Source organism: Zonotrichia albicollis, chromosome 9 (assembly GCF_047830755.1).
Source record: "Zonotrichia albicollis isolate bZonAlb1 chromosome 9, bZonAlb1.hap1, whole genome shotgun sequence".
NCBI classification, from domain to species: Eukaryota; Metazoa; Chordata; class Aves; order Passeriformes; family Passerellidae; genus Zonotrichia; species Zonotrichia albicollis.
The window spans coordinates 4,180,209-4,201,118 of NC_133827.1; the positions used below are offsets into that span (position 1 = coordinate 4,180,209).

At 55.6% G+C, this 20,910-nt stretch overlaps 1 protein-coding gene and 1 long non-coding RNA gene across 2 annotated transcripts in view; one reads left to right on the forward strand and one right to left on the reverse strand.

The window, feature by feature from the left end:
- LOC141730090 (uncharacterized) overlaps nucleotides 1-20,910 on the reverse strand; it is a 228,565-nt gene that overhangs the window by 55,951 nt on the left and 151,704 nt on the right. The window lies entirely within an intron of this gene.
- Nucleotides 5,378-8,303, forward strand: LOC141730080 (uncharacterized). Its single transcript, XM_074546708.1, has 4 exons — nucleotides 5,378-5,403; nucleotides 7,181-7,623; nucleotides 7,944-8,008; nucleotides 8,118-8,303. Exons 1-4 carry the CDS (start codon nucleotides 5,378-5,380, stop codon nucleotides 8,301-8,303), a joined length of 720 nt encoding a protein of 239 aa, XP_074402809.1.

The window sequence follows — 20,910 nt, forward strand, 5'->3', positions numbered from 1 at the left end:
AGATCTTTAGATGTAGTTTTTAATTAATGTCTTTTGATTCTGTCTTTAAGTTTTGATGACATATTTTTAATTGTATATATTTTATTTTGGTGATGAAAAAAGTAAATAAATAAACAAAATTGAAAAAACCAAAAGGAGAATGTGAGACCAGGACCTGCTAGCCTAGAGATTATGGGAGTGCAGCTCACTCATTGTGCCAGTGTCTCACCACATCCTTTCCTCATTGGGCCTCTCCTCTTCCTCTTTGGCCATGTTTTCTTTGTGTCATTTGTGCCATTCTTTGTTACTTGGCATTACAACAGGGTCACCACTGACATGTTTGAGGGACAATGGATCCAAAAGATCCTGTCTAGTCAAAGGTTTTCTACCTAGGTGTGTTCTGTGCTCACCAAAGGCCTGAGCAAAGAAACCAAGAGAATTGTGCCCAAATCCCAAAGCTTTGCTCCTTTGCAATCTCCCACAGATCTGGCTCACAGGTGTCTTCAATCACAATTCCATAGGTAAGAAGAGGTCATGTATTTCACTGGGAAATGATGCACTGCTTTGGCAAAGTCACCTGTATGTATATTTACCCAGGACAGCAGTGCAGCTGTGTTGTTTGCACCTTGTTTGCAGAAGGATGAGTGCACTGGGAGGCCAAGAACAAGTGACAAGGGTTCCTCAAATCTTCACTGCAGCCTGGGGACCAGTGCTTGCCAGTGGAATGAATTCCTGCACAGCTGGAAGAAGCAATTCTGGATTCAGCTTCAGCTGTTGGTAGGCTGCATGATCATTGACAATGCTGCCCTTCCAGAAATTATTCTGCAGTTTCCTTTCATAGTCATTTGAAGCTTTTAAACTTCACATTTCAATTTGCTTTGCCTTAGGGTAAAAGACTTCTGGGCCCAGTGCAAACTGTCACCTTTTGACAGCAAAATCCTCTTCGTTGCCAGCTTCTGATGTTACACAATGTCACCTGGCTGCCTGTGTTTGCTTAGCTCTGGGTCTAGTCCCGGCCTAGTAAAGCCCAGGCAGGGTGGCACGTTGCAGGGAAAACTGGTCCATGAGCTTATCGGGTTGCCATCAGCAGCAGAGTGAATGTGCTTTTTGGGGATTTCTCTGGAGACAAAATTAGGGACCTACTCCATGCTACAATATTCTCTTAGATCTTTCTAAAATATCCTAGAAAATGCTGTAAAACGTCACATTTCCTTGCACAGCACTATTGGAAGAGGGGCATTTTTGTCCCTCCTCAAAGTCATTGCTGTTGCACATGAGAAACATGAACATCCACCAACAGGAATGATGCATGGTCCTCCTGCTGCTGCTTCAGAGCTCTGGGAAGGACAGACCTGGGTATTACCAATATGAGCACTTAATTAGCATCTCATGCTCCTCCAAGCTATCCAGATCCCAGGGATTCTTGTTTCAAAGCAGCCACTGCACCATCTCTAGGGAAGAACAGGAAATGGGAAACAGCGACTGCCAGCCTTGCAGGGGTGTGGGGGAAAACCTGAAGTGTCTGCATCAAAAGATGAGTGGGAAGAGTGTAATTGCCAAAGCAAACACTTCGTTAGGATAGCAGGAGCAGTTCTTTACTGCATGCTTGCATGAAGATCATTTCGAATCTCCTTTTTGTCTCATGTAGAAAAGGAGCTCTTAATAATACCACGCTACTTAAACCAGATTGGGATGTAGCTCTGTAGTGGTTCACAATGAAGCAGACTGCCTGCTGTGTCACTGCCAGCCCTGGTCAGCCTGCGAGGGACTGTAGTGTATCCCATGCCTGTTTTACCTCCAAGCAAAGCTTGGTTTTCCTCATTAGTGTGGAGTAAATAGAAGAGTAATAAAATGGACAATTAAACTGGCCACTTTGGAGGATATGCTCATGCTTTTGCATGTCAGTCCTCTACCTCATGCTCCCAAGGCTTGTTATTCATCATGAAATATTTTAACAAAAAAACCTCAGCTCTCATGTTACATCTGAATAAAATTGCACAAAATCATCAAGAATTCTGCTGTCAGGAACAAGACAAGAGCCTTCCGACACTCGCTTGCAGCTGTCCTGGATTGCTGCAGCCCTTTGTGCAAAGCTGCTGCAGACAGAGTGTTTGGAGTTGGTCTGGGCCTTTATGAAAGATCTGTGGAGCAGTGTGCAGGGCTCTCCTGGCAGGAAACTGTTTGTCCAAGCCCAGGGACACGGTGCCGGCAGGAGCGGAGCGGCCCCGCTCCCAGCCCGAGAGTCTGTGGGCTGAGCCACACTGGGGAGAAAAGGCAGCGAGGGGCTCCAGCCCAGCTGCTTCACTGCCCTGCCCGCTCCATGGAGCTCTGCCATGGGAGAAAGCCGACGCCGGACGAGCCCCCGAGCTTCCATCAGCTGCTGGAACTGCTCTGTGACAGCTCCTGTTCTTCCGAGAGAGACCCCAGCGCCTTCTTGGAACGCGTGTCATGGGGGGATTCTGTTTGTTAATAAACTGTTGGGGGTTTCCACTTTCATCTATCAGTAATAATTTCCTATTGCTGGAAAGGGATTGTTGGAACACTTTAGAGGAGACGGCTTATTGCACAATATCCTGTTTGAAGTTGTCTCAAACTGTGTGAGAGAGATGGTGTCACACAGGAGCATCCCCAAGGCTGCTGAGGGGAAGGCACAGAGGAAGACAAACCCAGTATTTCTGAGGGAACTCCTTGACACCAAACCAACCTGAGCTGTCGAACAGCAGACCTGATGTTTCGAGACATGGGCCAAAGGGGAAACCTTTCAGTGTGTTTGGTCCAGGCTGGGTTATGCTCGAGGCAAAGCTGTGTCAGTGTGTTGGATAATACTCTTTTCTCGACCTAGAGATGGGGCAACTGAGAGGTGTTTTAAAAACTTGTATTCCATTTTCAGTCTCAGGAGAAGGGTGAGACAATACAGATGTTATAATTCATGCCATCACAATCAGAAGCTAACTACTTCATAATTTTAATTCACTATAAGCATATCTTGGTCTATCAGCCTTTTGCCATGCCATATTGTAGATGCCTTAAAGCCAATTATTTAAAACTACCCCTTGATGGTCCAACTACAATGCATCTTTCATAGCTCTGTTTTTCCAAAGTCTTATTTGCAAGACCATCTTTTGAAACTTTTTTCCAGCTCCATTTCTCTTTCAACAATATCTGTCCTATTCCATGGAAATTTTTAAGGTAGCATTTCTTGTCTCAAAATTTATATACAGATTCATACTTTGTGGGCCTTCTATTAGGCTCTAAAAACTTTCTACAAACCCATTTCCCACATCAGTGCACTTGGCTCCTTCTCTCCTCATTGTGCCAGGCAAGCACAGAAGCCCAGAGCTCCTGCAGAACCCATCACAGCACTCAGTGGGAGCAAACTTGTGTCCAGTCCTCACCTGGAGCTGTGGTGCCCAGCATTCCACCACATTGGAATGAGGAACTGTTCCTGCTCTTTCAGACGGAGCTAAGGAGCTTTGGCCTTCAGATCAATTGTCTGCAGGCTCCTGCAGTGCCTCCTGCAGCTCCCTTGCCAGAGGCACCCCAGGTCAGGGGGGCACATCTGGGCTGCTGTGTCTGGCTCTGAGGCTCCCTGTTCTGGGCAGTGAGGAGGAGCTGCAGAGGCTCTGCAGGACTGACAGGATGGGCTTTGGGGCTGGCAGGAGAAGCTGAGGGGCCTGGGCTGCTGGAGCTTCTGAAGAGGAGGCCCAGGGCTCATCGTGCAACTGCTCCATGGGTGGTTTCAGAGAGTCCCAGAATCAGCACAGGTGGAACAGGCCATGGAGATCATCAAGTCCAACCTGTGCCCTGGCACTGCCTTGTCTCCCCTGAGCCTCCTTTTCTCCAGGATAAACAACCCCAGCTCTCTCAGCCCCTCCTCAAAGCTCTTGTGTTCCAGATCCCCCCCCAGCCTTGTTGCCCATCTCTGGACACACTCCAGCCCTTCCATGTCCTTCCTAAATTGGCAGGCCAGAATTGGACACAGCACTCAAGGTGCTGCCCAAGCAGTGCTGAGCACAGGGGAAGAATCCCTGTCCTGCTCCTGCTGGCCACACCATTCCTGATCCAGGCCAGGACCCATTGGCCTGCTTGGCCAGCTGGGCACACTGCTGGCTCATGTCCAGCCTGATGTCCATCAGTCCCTGCAGGTCCCTTTCTGCCTGGCTGCTCTCCAGCCACTCTGGCACCTTATTGAGGGAGGGAGGCACAGAGGGAACAGGTCCAGATCCAGTCCTTCCTGAAATGTGGTGTTTGCTGGCACTGCCAATTCTCAGATCTTGATATTTCCATATTCTGGCACAGCCCAAGTGCAGCAATTTGCTGGCAAAGAAAGTCAAAACCAAGCAAAGACCTGGTCCCTACAGCAACCCGATCTCGGGTTTGCTGACACCGCCAGTGCCCAGATCGGGAATGCCTGCACAGCCTCATTCCAGCAATTTGCTAGCACTGGAAAATTAGCATTTGGAAATTTCTCAGTGCCAGCACAACCCAAATGCAAAAATTTTCTGGCAAAGAAAGCCAGAACCCAGCAGCTTCCCAGTGCTGCCACCAGCACCACCCAGGTCTGGTGTTTGCTGCGCAAGTGCCCAGATCTGGAAATTTCCCAGTGCTGGCACAGCCAAGTCCAGCAATTTGCTGGCACAGAAAGCCAAAACTCGGCAATTTCCTGATGCCAATACAGGTGCCCAGACCTGGTGTTTGCTGCCACTGCCAGTGCTCACATCTGGATATTTCCCTGTTCTGGCAGAGCCAAGTCCAGCAATTTTCTGGTCAAGAAAGCCACAATCTGGCAATTCCCTGCTACCGCCATTGGCAATGCCAAGATCCAGTGTTTGCTGGCACCACCAGTGCCCAGATGCGGGAATTTCCTGGTGCCAGCACAGCCCGAGTCTGGTAATTTTCTAGCAAAGAAAGACAAAACCTTGCAAATACCTGGTACCTACAGCAACCCAATCTTTTGTTTGCTGACACCACAAGTGTCCAGATCCAGAATTGTTCAGGTTCCCACACAGCATAATTCCTGCATTATGCTGGCACTGAAAGTTAACATTTGGCAATTTCCTGGTGCTGGCACATTCCCCACCCAGATCTGATGTGTGCTGGCACTGCCAGTGCCCACATCTGGCAACTTCCCTCTTCTGGCACCACCCATGTCCAGAATTTGCTGGCAAAGAAAGCTAAAACCTGGCAATTTCCCCTTGCCAGCACTGCCTATTCTGGAGTTTGCTGGCAGCAGGATCCCAGGAAAGAAGGAAGGAAAGAAGGAAAGAAAAGAGGAAGGCATCCAGATGCAGTCCTTCCTGGAGCCTGAAATGGGCTGTTTGCTGACAATGCCAGTGCCCTGATCTGGAAATTTCCCTATTCTGGCGCAGCAATTTGCTGGCACAGAAATCCAAAACCCATGGCATCTTCCCGCTACTGGGTCTGGTAACGCCCCCACATCTTGTGTTTCATGTAATCAGAACCCAGATTTGGAAATTTCTCAGTGCCAGCAGAGCAGATCTGGCAGATTTCTATCGCTGGCAATGACACCACCCAGATCTGGTGTTTGCTGGCAGTGCCAGCGCCCAGATCTGAAAACTTCCTGGTGCTGGCACAGACCAAGCCTAGTGATTTCCTGGCACAGAAAGCCAAAATTTGGAAATTTCCAGGTTCGGGCACCAGCATTATCCAGATCTTGTGTTTGCTGGCAATGCCAGTGCCCAGATTTGGAAATTTCCCGGTGCCTTCACAGCCCAGGCCTAACAATTTTTTTTAGCTAGCTGGGCAGAGAAGTTCCTTGGACTGTGACTTTCTTTTTTCTTGGAACTGTTTAAACCTGCTCTGGACTGAAAACCCAGACAAACACCTGCAGCTCACGCCTGTGGCCCCCCGAGCTCTGGGACGCTGCATTCCAGCACCAGAGGGACTTAGAAGAGACAGAGGGAGCCAACTAGAACCCACAAAAAGGACTTTCTGAATTTGTCATCTCTTCAGCACTGTCAGAGGTTTTATTTAATATTATTCATTTTTCATGCTTCTGAATACTTTACTTGTTAAAAAAACTGGGATTTTTTTCACTTTTCTCAAGAGAAGTCTTTCCCTGAACTAGTAGGGGGAGGGGCCGCTTGAACTTGCTTTCTAGACGGACCCCTTTTGGAGGTTTCCTCCCCAAATTTGTCCTAAGCCAGCACAAACAGTCATCATGAAAATTTCACCAGTGGCATAATTTGCTGGTGGCAAATCTTGTGACAGAAGCTTGACCTTGTTCTCCATGAGAGATTTTTGGGAAGAGCAGACAGGAGAAGATTCCTGGAAAACTGAAACAGGTTTCCGGAAGGGAAACGAAAATGAAAGAAACAATCCAAGATGTTTTCCTCTATTTATTTCTATGCTCCCCTTTTCCATGTTGCACTGCTTCTCCATCCCAGTAATTCCAGATGCACCTCACCTCTAGGATCGATGACTTAGTGATTTTTAGACACTCTAAAATACCATGAGCCACACACAGTTTTCCTTCTCCTGTTTTTACGGGAAAACAACACTGGAGGTGTAAATGCAGTGCTGGGGTCAGGTAGGAATCCTACCCCAAGGGAAGGTGGCCCGACAGTGTTTGACCCTCAGCAAGGTCGCTGTGCCAGTGTGCAGGAGTCAGGGCTCTGCATCTGCGCTCAGCGCTGCAAAGTTCCCGTGTTTGGACAGACGGAGGGGCTGTCCCCGGGGTGCGCGGGGCTCGAACGTGGGGCTCGTGGGGCGAGCGGGGAACGGACACGGGGACGAACGGCCCCGGTGCCTCAGTTGCAGCAGCGGCAGCGGCGGCAGCAGCAGCGGCGGCAGCGGTGGCAGCAGCAGCGGCGACAGCAGCAGCCGCAGACAGATAGTTTTAATCACTCTTTCTATTTCTCTTTTTCTTTCTCTTTTTCTTTCTCTCCTTCTCCCTTTCCCGCGGTCGGGCACCCTTCTCTCGAGGTCCCTTGCCCGGCGTCCCTCCCCTCTCCCCGCCTCCCTCTCCCCTGCCGGGCCGGGCCATGTCCCCGGCCCGCCCCCGGCCCCGGGCGGGGCTGCCCCGTGCCCGGCCCCGGCCGTCCCGCCGCGGTCTCGCCTCCGCCCGGCTCTGGCCGTACTGGCGGTGGCGCTGCTGGGCGGGCGTCAGTGCCTGGTGCGAGGGCGGCATCGCCGCCCTTCGGCTCCGCCTGGCCCGAGCCCGGCCCCGGACCCGAGGCAGGGTCCACTCCCGACCCCGGCCCCGGCCCCGGCGCCGGCTCCTCCCGGGGCCCGCGGAGCACACACGGGGCGCGGCCGCTCCCGCCGCCTCCGCTGCGCTTTCCCCGGTTCGAGCTCCGCCGCGCGGCATCGCGGCCTCCGGCCCTGAGCCTCCCGTGCCGCGTTCCAAGGAGCGAACGCGTGGGCATGGCCGGCCCGGGGCGGGTGAGGGGCGCTCGGGGGCCGTTGCTGGCCCCGGGCCGAACGCTGACTGCCGCGTCCCGCCCGCAGGGAAGGCGCAGGAGGCCCTGCAGGAGCGACACCGGCTGCGTTCGGTGCTGGGGAGCCAGAGAGCCTCGCGAGTGCCCAAGCTGGCCACTGTGGAGGAGGAGGAGGAAAAAGGCCCTGGAGCTGCTCCAGCAGAGGAGAATGAAGAGGCGGTGCCGTTCCATCCACCGCAGGAGGGTGAGTGGCAGAGCTGGGCTGCAGGACTGGAGCCTGCAGCCAACTTGGCCGCATCCCATCCCATCCCATCCCATCCCATCCCATCCCATCCCATCCCATCCCATCCCATCCCATCCCATCCCATCCCATCCCATCCCATCCCATCCCATCCCATTCCCACGGACAGGATGGAAGAGGGGCCGAGCAGACACCCCACAGGGGCCGTGCTCCATCCCCTGGGCCATGCCGGGGCTCTCCCTGCCTGGGCAGCGCAGGGCTGGGCTGTATTCTCCGGCCTCTCCCGCAGCCCCTCAGCTCTGGCTGCGCTCGCTCTTTGCCAGATGCAGCCCTGGAGCGCACACAGGAGCAGGAGTGCAGACGTGGCCACTTCCGCAGCACAGCGCAGGTACCTGCAGCCACCCCCACCTGGGCTGGGCCTGCTGTCCCTGCTCAGCCCAGCACCGTGTGTGCAGCACTGCATGCAACATCCCCGGCTTCTTGGCCTTCTCCTACAGCTCGTTTGCGACTTTATCCGGAGCATTCAGCAGGAAGAGACCAGCACCATGGGCACTGGGCTCAGAGCTCACTCAGAGCTCCTCAGACATGAGACCAGTGCCGCCCTGCTGGATTTGCTCCTGGAGAAGGGTGTTGCCAGGCCAGAACAAGTAAGCAGCTGGGGCCAGGCTTCAATTCCCCCATGAGTCCCGTGCCTTCTCCAGCCACACCTGGTGGTCCCTGGGAGCCTTTGAGGCCATGGCAGTGCGCTGGGAAGGGAAGGACCTCTCGGGACCCTGGGGACATTGTTCCCTTTGGCAGCTTTCCAAGTCTCCCTGTGCCTTCTCCAGGTGCCCGCCATGGTGAGGTACATTCACCGCTGGCTCATGACCAATGATTCTACCGAGCACAGGCTGGACAAGGCCCTGCTGAATCTCACTGCAGCACACCCGGGTGATGCAGTCATGACGCTCCTGCGTGTGGCCCCGTCCTGTGACAGGTATGGGGCCCACTTGCCCACAGGGCTCAGGCCTTCCCAGCCCATCAGCCTGTACCACCTGTCCCAGGTGTCTGAGCAACAGAGAGTACCAGGGCCCTCTGGCTGCTCCCTTTCCCAACCCTGGCACGTCAGCCACCGAGCCTGCTGCCATGCTGCCTTGCTGCCCCTAAGGGCTCTGTCTCCACAGGGCTGGGCTGCCTGGCTGCTGCTGGCCAGGGCCAGTAGGCAGAGGCAGAGCCCGTGGTCAGCCTGGGCCCCCAGGGATGCCCAGGCCACGGTGCCGTGTCTGAGACCCCCCCTGAGACAGAGCTCTAACCCTACAGAGCTGCTTTGACCATGTGGAAGACCATCATGGGCTCGCTCAGGACTGCGGAGGCAGTGCAACTGATACTCCTGGATGTGCTGGGGAGCTGGCCAGAGCACAGCATGTGCACCTCCGATAGGGACAAAACGGGTGTCTTTGGCCTGGCTGTGAGTTTCTGCAACTGGCCTTTGCTGGCCCCAAGGCTGCCTCTCCAGCAGCTCTCCATTCTCCTTCCCCCACTGCATCTCCCTGCCTCAGGTGCTGGCCTGAAACCTGCCCCAGGGGCAGCTTCAGGCCCACCAGGCCCCATGCTCCCCCTGCCAAGGTCTCTCGGGGCCTCTCCCTGCTAAGCTTGGGCCCTGCCACACGGACACCTGGGCACTGAGCGCTGTCTCGGGGGGCTTTGTCCCTTGCAGGCAACCCTGGTGATGTGGAAGATCCTTCAGGAGGCCCCTGTCCCACGTATAGTGGCGCCACATTTCCCCCACCTGTTTGTGCATCTGCTCTTCCAAGTGTTCTTCAGCACAGAAGAGATGCCAGAGGAGGTTGATACCTTCTGGAAGCAATGCCAGGAAGAGCACGGCCTTGCCACCAGCCCCAACAGGTGCTCCATCCCACTCGTTCTGTCCCTGCCACATGGCCTGTGAAGGAGCCAGTGCTCCCAGTGTGACCTGGGCTTTGCTCTCTGCCCACAGGTTTGCAGTGCAGACCCTGAAGTCCCTGCTCTGCCTTCTCCAGTGTGAGCAGGTGGTGGTGTCAATGGAAGGCAAGCGTGGCTGGGACACGCTGCTCTGCGTTGATACCCACCACTCTGCCGTGGCTCTGCTGGCCAGGTGAGACACCCCCTTCTCCTCATTGCTCCTGGCATTTGTGCCCTGTGCCCAGGCTGTCCCACATGGTCCCCGTGGCTGTGGGCCAAAGGGACGAGGGACAGCCAAGCAGACTGGAAAAGGCTGGGAAAGGGGGTGCCCAGGAGCGGCCACATCTCAAAGGGCCCAGGTCCCCTGGCAGTGGGTGGTGGGGAAGGACAAGAACCATGTGAGTCAGTGCTGGGAGAGGCTTCCCCCCCCGGCTCAAGGTCTTAGTGACATTTTCCACCTTCCAGGGAGATGCGCCATGCATCCAGGCCCTTGTGTAAAAGGATCTTATGCTGCCTCCTTGAGATGCTCAGCAAAGAGATGCCATACTGGGATTTCCCTGCCCTGGCGTTCCTTGCGGAGGTGAGCCTGATGGCCAGCGCTGCCTGGCTGAGCAGCCTCCCAGCCCTCTGGCCTCTCGCAGCCACAGCTGCCAGGACAGTGCCCGTGCCCTGTGCTGCTGCCTGGGCCCGGCCCTGTGCGCTTCTGGGCTCCTGCCGGCCGGCCGGCTCCCCCGTCACTGCCCCGTGCCTTTCAGGTCCTTGAGTGCCTGGACTTGAGGGAATGCAGGGACAGCATCATGGATCTTGTCTTGTCATGGCACCTGCAGAGGGACCGTGCAGCCAGCTGCTCAGGGCCCTCCTCCCACTCAGGGACCATTCCCCGCTGGTGAGAAGAGGGAAGTGGCTGAAGCCGTGCAGGCAGCATGGGGCTGGGCAACGCAGTCGCTTGGCCTTGCCTGGCCTTTGGGCGCTGTGGCAGCTGCTCCCAGCTCTCCTGCCTCCCGCTTCAGCTGCCCCAGTGCTTCAGGACAGGCCTTTGGCCTCTGGGCCCTGCGGCAGCAGGGTGGCCTTTCACAAAGTCGTGTTCCACACAGGCCGAAAGAATGTGGAGCCTGACTGAAAGGCTCGTGGAGCTCCTGCGGCTCAGGATGACCACCATGCTACTGGGCTATCTGTTCCTGGATAATGGTGCCCGCATACCCAGTCCCATTGCCCTGCATTTGGCTAAGGTGTTCCTGCCACTCTTTGACTATGTAAGGCTCTGTGCCCCCAGCCACGGCCACTGGCTGCTGCCCGGACACTTGGTGCCCTGTGCAGATGCAGGCCTGTGCCAATGTGGGCCAGAACCAGCTGATGCTGAGCTCTTGCTGCCTTCCTGTTCTACAGAGTGATAGCCAGGTGCAGCAGCTCTCCATGATTGTCTTTCACACCTTGATTTCTGCTGTAGAAGAAGAAGGAAAAAAACCCCTGATGACACAAGTGTGTCAGAGCCTGCTCCCACTGCTCTTCCACTGCCATGATGAGAATCTGCGTGTGGCAGAGGTGAGGACTTGTGGGCTGCTGCTGTCCCCCTGGCAGGGGGCTCGGCTGCCTCCTGCCCTGCACCTGCTGGACCGCAGCCTCCTCCAGGCTGCAGCTCCTGTGCCCTGGGCTGTGGGACCATGTCCGCATCTCTGCTGCTCTCTAGACTTCTCGGGAAACGCTGCTTTGTGCAGTCAAGTTCCTGAAAAGGAAAGATCTTGAAAAAACTGTGAAGAAAGAGAAACTCTTGAAGTTCACTGAGCTCCTGGTAAGGAGGGCCTGCATGCCCCAGCCTCAGCCTGGAGAAGGCCCCTGAGGGCGGTGCTCAGTGTGCGGGGCTGGCACCTGTGCGTGCCCCTGCCCGCTGCTGCAGCCAGAGGTCGGGCGGGCTCTTCTCCAGGCTCCCGTGGCCCCAAGCTGGGTACCCATGGAGCCCCGGCCTGGCGGGGCTGCGGGGCGGCACCGCGGCTCCCCGGGCAGCAGCCGGCCCTCTGCCCCCTGCCCTCGGGAGCCCTTGGCCAGCGGCTGCTGCCCGCGCCTCAGGGCTGTGCGGCCAGGGGAGGCCGGGGCTGGGCGCAGGCAGCGCCCGGCCCAGGGGCTGAGCCCGCGCCAACCCTTCCCTCTTGCCGCTCTCTCCAGCTGGCACAGGACAGGAGCCGAGCGGCCGAGCACCTGCGCCGGGCACTGCACTACCTGCAGAGCCCACAGGAGTCCCTGCGAGAGGCGGCCGTCAGGTTCATGGGTGAGTCCCGAGCCCGGGCTCCTCCCCGGCCCGGCCCGGCCCGCCGCAGCTCGGCCCCGGCCCCGCCTGCTGCCCCGGCAGCGCCAGCCGGGCTCGGCGCCGTGGAGCCCCCCCTGGCCTGGGCATTGCTGCTGCCGCCCTCTGGCAGCCGTGCCCTGGGGCGGCAGCGTGCGGCAAGGGCCGGGCTGAGCCCCGCCGGGCCAGCAGCCCGTGTGGCCACAGCGCCGGCAGCGCCGCTGGCAGGGAGCTGTGCCGCTGGGGCCGTGACAGGCTCTGTGTTCACAGGCATGGCCGGGCGGCACCTGAGGGGGCAGCAGCAAGAGCTGCAGCTGATCTGCACTGGTGAGTGAGGGCAGCGGGCTGACAGCGCGGGCTGCCGAGGGCAGCTGCAAGCCCTGTCCCGGCTGCGGAGGGCTCTTCTCCCCTGGGCAGAGCACACGGAGCTTTCAGGGCCCCGTGGGCCATTCGTGGCCAGCAGCTTCTGGCTGATCCCCTTGCTCCCTGCTCCCTCCTGGCCATGGCAACAGCTGGCTGGGATGGCTCTGGCAGGGGGCTCTCCTGGGCTCCCTGCAGATCCGGCTCTGACCGTGCCTCTGTTCCTCTCTCTTGCAGCCCTTGAACGCCTGACGGAGGACACAAGCAGTGCCGTGTCGCAGCTGGCACTTGAAACGCTGCATGTCCTGGGGGAAATACAGCGTGGGCGATATTCCACCATCCAGAGGCTGCAGGATCAGCTGCACAGGGCATGGAGGACTCGGCCTCGTCTTTCGGGGCTCGGCTGGCTGTGCTGCCGGAAGACTTAGGAGAAGAGCTGATCCTGGAGGCTGTCTTTGCTGGGGCAACCTGAGCCAGGGGTAATTTTCCTTTTCTTTAATATTTTTCTGTTCTTCTTTTCATTGTTTTATCTATATTGAAAATAAATAAATTATAGGGTGTAGATAATTATATATATTATTATTATTATAGATTACTGTAAATAATTATAGAATGTATTTTGATACACAGACTGCCAGGAGCTTTTCTTTGCTGCCCAGGTCTGCAGGGCAAGAGGCAGGAAAGGGTGAAAAGGGTGCTTGCGCTCAGCAGCACAGCAGGCTGAGGGGTCCTGAGGCCCTGCAGGGGGAAAAGGGTGCTTGTGCTCAGCCAGCTGCCCAGGCATGTGCAGCGGGCAAGGGGAAATGGCCAGAAGCCCCTTGGCCTTTGGTGGTTCTGCTGAAGCCTTTGGGCTGCCCACAGAGCGGCTGGGCAGGGGCCGGGGCTGCGGGGATCCCTGCCAGAGCAGTGCCCGGAGATGGCCACAAGCCCTGTGCCAGGCAGGAAGCGCCATTCGTGTCCTCCTGCCCGTGTGCTGCTGGCTGCCTTGCTGAGAGCTCCCAGGTGCCTCTGGACGGGGCTGCTCTGGAGCTGCTGTGGGGCTGCGGCGCTGCTGCCGGGCAGCTTGGCCGGGCTGGGGCAGGGCCTGAGGGGCTGGGGTGCTGGCAAGCCCTGAGCAATGGGCTGTCAGAGGCCACAAGCAGCCCCCCAGCAGCCGCCTTGATCCTGACAGAGTTGACTTGCGAGAGGGATCCCGGGCACTGTGGAACTAACAGCATCAGTGTTGTTGGAAACTGAAATGCAGGGAAATCTCAGACCTTTGGTCTTGTCAGCAAAGCTTAGGATTAAACCCAGGATTTGGTCTGAGACCTTGGAAAGGGCTTCCAAACTTAGGTGCTAGAAGCGAGAATGCAGATTTCTAGTTTATAGCAGAGACACGGGGAGGAATGTTGAAGTAGAGGAAAGTTTAGAGTTTTAGAGTCCAAGATCTAAAAAAAATACAAGTAGTTAAAATGGAAAACAAGAAGCTTAGGATGCAGTGCTGTGAGTTTGTGTGTCATAACATGATTGGCTAAGGAAGCTTACACTGTAGCATGAGTCCCTAAGACGAAATATTGAAGGGTTGGCTCCAAACCACAAATATCCTTGTTGGCAGCATCTTCTTGGCCAAGAAATCCTTCAAAGCTCTTGTAACTACAAGTCTTGCGGCCCTGTGAGCCATGTGGTGGAGATGTGAGCCAAACTCACCCTTCCTGTCTGTGTAGAAGTGAAGAAAATGCAATGGCATCATGTAAAAAACTTAGAGGTCCACTCTCTAGCTCATTCCAAACTCCTTCAGCTCCTGCAGAGTGGGATTTAGCTACAAAGAGATGACAAGGACCCTTAGTGCTGCCTCTTTGACTCCACAGCAGCTGCTTTAGAATCTTTCCCATAACCCTGTGTAGTCGTGTGCCAGAAATGTATCATTTGAAGAAACCTTCCCAAGTGACTTGCATGGAGGTTTGTCTGACGAGTATTTGAGGAGAAAGCCTCCCAGCAGAGGTCTGGGCTTTGGCCTAGCTGTGTCCCCTGCTGATTGTGAAGTGTGTCATCAGCTGCAGGGCTTTCTGGGCTGAAAATATCATCAAGTCACTTGGACTTGCTCTTTATAGCCTCTAAAAGCTGGACCCAATTTTGGGGCAGATTTGGAGACCGCATCTATGGGTGCATGGAGCACCTAGGATTTTCCCAATTGCTGGGAATGGTTCTCCAGGTCCCTGGAGTATCCATTCCATCTGGTTTTGCTTGTCCTGGTTCCCTGACAGCTGGGGCCCTGGGCAGAGCCCTGAGAGCCTGGTCTGCCCGCAGGGAAGGAGAAGGAGCCCCTGGAGAAGCTGTACCGGGCGGGGATGCTGCTGCTGCTGCTGCTGCTGCTGCTGCTGCTGCTGCTGGGGACAGCGAGGGTGACATCAAGAATGAGAAGCTCTTCCTCAGCCTGGCCACTGGAGGCTGAAGGTGATGGACTTTGATTCTGGCACCTTCTTCAAAGCCAAACTCTGCAGGGAATTTGCAGATGAGTCCCCAGCCGGGGAAATTCTGCCAGATTTGGGCATGGCCCAGCCTTGCTGGGAACCAAAGGCTCCCCCTTTGCTGGGGCAGATGCAACTCATTCTTCAGTCACTGCCCAGCTGCTTTTGGCTGGGGTGGGTACGAAATGGGAGTGGGCTCCTGGGCCTGCCAACAGCCCCCAGCACCCACCGTGCCCCGGGCTGGGCTGGGGCTGGGGCTGGGGCAGCCAGCCCGACACAAACAAACCCCATGGTGGGAGCAGAGGTGGGGCTCCAGAACCTGTGCCCAGCTGCTTTGCTGTGCAGGCAAGGAAGGGCTTGGGCAGCTCCACTGCCCTTGTTTGCTTTGGAGTCACTGTGATTTTGGGGGGCAGTGCAAGGGGGAAGAGAGAAAGTGTGGGCTTCCCTCACCCATGGCTGGGTTTTTCCCTGGCATTCAGGGGTTGGGCCTTCCTCAAGACCCTGACAGAGATGGGAGTTTTTACCATTTTTCTTGTTTTCCCTTTTTGCATCTAACCTCTTTTCAATAATGTGTTGTTTGTTTTTCCAGAGGAAGCGTTCGAGAAGGCCCAGTGTGGATGGGGAAGTGCTTGGGAGCAGCTGTGGTGTGGATGGGCTGTGCCCTTGGAGAAGGCTGAGGCCATGGTTTGGGAGCAGCTTTTCTTCCAGCCGTGGGTGGCATGAAGTGAGTCCCTGTGTGCTTGGCAGGGTGGGATCAGAGCTTTTGGGAGCTGGCAGCGAGCACAGGAGCATCCTGCTCTGGGCAGCTGCTGAGGGCTGGATGTGCTGTGGCTGGCTGCAGGCTGGACACATGTGCTGCCCTCCTGCTCTGTGCCAAAGGCAGCAGGGATGGGCAGTTCTGGGCACAGCTCTGGGCACAGCCAGCATGGCCTGGGCACCACAGGCCTTGGCACAAGGGCACAGGAGCCCTCAGCTGACGGGCACTTTCTGCTTTCTCTCCTTGCAGCCGGGCTCTGCGGGTGCTGAGGCTGCTCTGGGCTCTGCCAGGGCTCTGCTGGGCTCAGCCCAGGGCCCAGCTGGGCTGGCTCTGCCCTCACATTGCTCTGACAGCTCTGCATCAGACGAGCCCGCTGCAAGCACAGTGCCTGAGCTTTCTGCTTTGGCAGGTGAGTGAGACTCTGCTGCAGGCCCAGAGATTGCAGCTGGGGACACACATCCAACTGGCAGGGACCCAAACTCTCCACAGTCCCAGCTGAATGCCTGGATCTGTACAGGGTGTTCTGTGTGTCCCGTTCTTCCTTCTTGATTGGCTGGAGTTGTGCAATTGCTCTTTCTTCCTCCTCCAGAAGTGCCACGAGTGGGCCAAAGCTGGCAAGTGGGCCGTGCTCCTGAGGCAGTGCAGTCTGGAGCTGGTGGATGGAGAATTGCCCTTCTGCACTGCCAAACCAGAGCAAAAAGCTGTCAGTGGGACTTTCTGTCTCTAAGAAATCCCTGACAGTTTCAAAGGGAATGTGCAGCTCGTTTCCAGGCTGAGAATGAAGGTCATCTTCTAAAGGATTTGGGGTTTGACAGAGCTTCCATTCCCAGTCCTGCTTGGAGCTGGAAGGGCACTAAGCAATTTTCTCTTGCTTTGACTACAATTTCAAATACCAGTGTTGGAAACAAAGCCCAAAATCTTTTAAGAGGCTTTTGAGGTCACAAAGATGGATCCATGTCATCAGCACATTTACAATGGAAATAACTGAGTTCTCTTTTCCAAAAGATCATTTACCTCTTAATGCAAAGAATGTAACATTGCCTTTATGTTTTGTTTTTTTCACTATGTTATTATGTTATGTTTTTTCACTAACACTTGGATTTTGTTCCTATCTTTTACAATTTACCTATTTTTTAGCTTTTTCCTTTTTTCTCCTTTCAGAAGAAAACATGTCCTATCAAAGGAATGTCCTTTGCTCCTGGTTCCCGTGTGGAGCAGCTCCCTTCCTGCTGGCTGAGCTGCTCAGGCAGAGCCCGGCAGCTCCTGGCCCTGCAGGGCTGAGGCTTTTCCCCGTTGCTGGCCACACACTGATGGAGCAGCACTGCTGAACTCGGGCACACAGAGGGACCAGCAGCAGCTGCTTTTGGCCACCTGAGGCTCCAAGGCCCAAACTCTGAGCAGCCAGGGCTGGAAGAGACTGGCAGGGTCTGATCCCTGACTCTGGACCAGGGCTGCACAAATGACCCCCCAGCAGCAGCAGCAGCAGCAGCAGCAGCAGCAGCACATGGAGCTGACTTTGAGCACAGCCCCTGCCCCTCTTCCCTCCCGTGTGCAGCAGTGTCACAGCAGCCTGAGGCACCTGGGAGCCCCCAGTGCCAGCAGGGACTGGAGATGGCAGCCCTGGGCTCCTGGAGGCTGTGCAGGGAGCAGAGCTGGGCACTCCCTGTCCATGGGGAGCTTCCAGATGGAAAAGGCTGCTGTGCCCAGGCAGGTCCAAGGGCACAGAAAGGAGGCTCTGGAGCACTGGATCTGTGCCAGTGCCACAGTCCTGGGCAGCAGCCAGCGAGCCCTGGGGGAGCAGAGGGCACAGCAAGAGGGACAGAACCAGGCAAGGGCAGAGACTGGAGAGAGCCAGGCCCGGGAGCAGGAACAGCTGCTCCATTGCACTCTTGGAGAAAGCTCTTGGCTGGTTCAAAGCGCTGAAAGGCGTGAAGGGCAGAGAGGAGGCCACAGCAAACAATGCTCCTGTTTGCACAGCCTCCCCTCTCCGTGTCCCAGAAGGAATTGCATGGACTGTGTTCTTCTCTCCGAGTCGTCTCGTTCAGCATGAGCAGCTCAGCACCAGGAGCTGAAGGAGCTGAAGCCTCAGGCCACAGGAGCTGGGCAAGAAGGAACTTTTGGGGCAAAGTAATGCTGCTAAAATAGGCCCAGCTGAATGCAGTGGATATAATCATGGAATCGCAGAAGCCTTTCTGTTGGAAAAGCCCTCTGAGCTCACCCAGTGCAGCTGCTCACCCAGCAGTGCCAAGCCCAGCACTAAACCACGTCCCTGAAGTGCCAAGGCCTGGACACCAGCCCTGAGTGAGGCCTGGACAGCAGGCCCTGTGCCAAAGGTGGCCTCTGGATGAGCCTTCCAAGCAAAGGTTATCTTTGTATCTGCTCCCTAATGAGATATGCATGGTCATTAGCGCTGTGATAGATGTAGCCACTCATTAGTGAAACGTGTATTGACCTTTGTGTATTTAGAAGCCAGACAAGGCCGTGAAATCTGACATCTGGCCTGGTTTGGGGCTGTATGGTCAAAGTCACCTCCCTTGGTTCCTCCTTGAGCCCTGGCCAGACTCTGGGAGGGACCCAAGAGGAGGATGAAAGCAGATGTGGCCACACTAGCACTGCTGTCAGTTTGTTCATTCAGCACTGTCAGAGCTGGGCCCTCTCCCAGCGGGGTTGGAGCCTCACCTGGGGCTGGAGGCACCTGCAGGAATTGCCAGTGCCCAGGAGTGGCTCTGCAGCCCTTGGCTGTGACAGCTTCCCCAGCTGCTGTGTGGGTCTGGGGGATGGTAAAGGCTGAGGGTAAATGCTGCTGGATCTTTGTTAATCACTGCAGGCAATCTTTGGTGGGGATGGTTGGGTGCATTGCTGAGCTGCTCCTTTGGTGATTCTTTGCTGCTCTGAGCTGCAGGAAATGACACTGATTCCTTCAGCTGGAGTCTGAAGGAATTTGGTGCTGACCCTGCCCACTGGTAAAACAAAACTGGCACAGTCTGGCCAGATGCCAACAAAATGTCACTTGTTCAGTGTCAATGTGAGGAATCAGTCCCCTCAGAAATTCCCAGCTGGGAAGCCCTTCCCTGGAGTTCCCTGGCTCTGGAGTGGGCTGAGGTTGGAGCCCTGTGTGAGCAGTGGGGCAGTCCGGTAAAAGAAGCTGCACCCCTGGATGGCTTCAAATGCATCCAAAAATTTCAAATGGAAAAGGAAAAGACCTTGTGGGTTTGGGCAGACAAAGATGAATTTGTTGAGAATGCATAGGAAACAGCACCTTCAGAAGGAACAATTATTGTTGGAATGCTCCCACATGGAGCAACAGAAGAAGGTTTTAATCTTGAGCTGATATGCATTTGTACAAGTGAAATATAGATATAATAAATATCTATATACATATTTATAGTATAATAAGACATACATATACATATATATATATATGTATACATTTATATATTTCATATATAAATATATTCACATATATATGTGGGTATATATGTGTATACACATATGTGTAAACAATATGTATCCATTGTTTATATTGTTTAACACATCCTGCCAGACCAGATCTCCCTGTTTGCCCCAAGGGCCCCTTTAGGAATTGCTCTGATCCACGGGGCTGCATGTGAAGGCTGCTGTGACACTGAGGGACTTGCACAGGAATTCCATCCAGGAGCCTGGGTGCCCCTCAGGGACTGGGACCCGGCCCCTTCCAGCCAGAGGGGAAAGGGCCCCCCAAGCCTTGTTAGCCACAGACAGCATGGTAAAGCTGAACAGCAAAGGGCCCTGGGGCATTATTCTGGAATTAAAAAGGTGCCAGCTCCATGGACAAACAGAATTCTTGTTCCTAATTGGAATGAGATAGAGAAAAAAGAATGAAGAACTGTGTCACTAAAGTACTACTGGTGTCTGTAAGGTGTACCTTGATAGTCAGCCAGAATCTTTGTCTGCCACAAACACCTCTAGTGTTTCACCAAGGGATTGGTCATCAAAATGTAACGATGAGTTATGATGGATTGCTGATCTTCCTTTGTAATTCTTTGCTAATGATGATGTGCTTTGCTGAGTTTATCCTTTTGTAATTCTTGGCAGGTGTGCATGATATAAATGACACAATTCCTTAAGCTGGTGTCTGTGTCTTTGGCAATGACCCTGCCCACTGGTGAAACAGGGCCCCGTCTTGCCTAAGTGTTCCCTGGGAAGGCAAAAGCCCTCACTCCAAAATTTCCCCCATCCTCCCTGTTCCCCCCTTCATACCCTGAGCATGATGTGCTCTGGTCTGGGCTATGCCCAGGGTCAGTTGGGGTCCCCTGTCCTGGCTGTGTCCCCTGCCCAGCTCCCCCTCAGCCCCAGCCCCTCCCCAGCGTGGCTGCCGAGGGGCAGGACAGGCCTTGGCTGTGCTGCAGCTCAGCAAGAACAAAACCATCTCTGCGTGCTCAGCCCTGTGCTCAGCACCCGGCCCAGCAGTGTCTCAGTGCCAGGGGCTGTGCCCTCAGTCCCTGCCAGGGGTTTCCATGGCAACTGCCAGGCCAGGTGACCCAGGTGCCCCCCCAGTGCCGGTTGCCATGGAAACAGTGCCCTGCCCCTTTCTGTCTGGCTGACCTGGCCTTTGGCCCTGGCAGTGCCGTTGGCTGCTGGTTCCTGGTGCCAGAGCGGCCAGCACGGCACAGGGCAGGTGGCCATGGCACAGCCCCCAGCAAGGGATCCCCTCTGGCTCTGGGCACTGACACCAGCCCTGAGCAAGGGCCCAGGGCAGCTTTCCATGGCCACCAACCATCACAACGGGACCGGGCATTGGTTGCCATGGCACCAAACCAAGGAACAGGTCCCTGTGGCCATTGCCATGGCACCTGGTGGCACCAACGAGTGTCACTGCAATTGTACCTGGAAGAGCCCTGGCACCACTTTGTCCTGAGGGTTGCCATGGCATCTGAGGACAGCATGGCTGGGGCTCTGCAAGGGCCCTGGGGCAGACGGGAAGGAGCAGCAGAGCAGGGGCTGATCCATCCCCAGCACGCTGCACAGCCCAGGGCAGCATCCCAGAGCGTCCTCATGGAGCTGCCAACAACATCCCCCCTCTGCAGCCCTGGCCTCTCCCCCACCTCACACAGGTGCCCCATCCTTGCAGGCACAGACACGGCAGCACTGCCTCAGCAGCCCCTGTTTGCATTGCACACAGCAGGGGGAGCACCCCCATGCTGTTGGTGTGGGGACATGAACCTGAGGGAGCACAAATGCCATCAGCCCCTGGGGCCAGCAAGGGCTGGGGGACACCAGGGAAACCACTCAGCTTTGTCCTGGCCTCTGCAGTCAGCCAGAAAGTTTGTTCCCATTAGCTGGGAGTTTCCTGTCCCACTGCAGACGCTGTTGCTCACAGCCAGGGCAGCCACCCCCAAACTGCCCTGAGCATTTCCTTGGCTTCACCTTTGCTTTCTTTACTCTTTCTGCTATAAATTTCTTCCTCTTTCCCAGCCCTGTTTCCTCCCCTGCAAACAGCCCATCCCTGTTTGCCCTTTCCTCTCTGGCCCCACTCCCCATTGCAGTTC

What these genes read in the sequence shown, in the direction of transcription:
- LOC141730080 (XM_074546708.1), top strand. Translation starts at nt 5,378, where the DNA reads ATGGCATCTTCCCGCTACTGGGTCTG. An exon ending in TCTTCCCGCTACTGGGTCTG is followed by an intron (nt 5,404 to 7,180) that starts GTAACGCCCCCA and finishes GACCCGAGGCAG; the next exon opens with GGTCCACTCCCGACCCCGGC. An exon ending in ACTTCCGCAGCACAGCGCAG is followed by an intron (nt 8,009 to 8,117) that starts GTACCTGCAGCC and finishes CTTCTCCTACAG; the next exon opens with CTCGTTTGCGACTTTATCCG.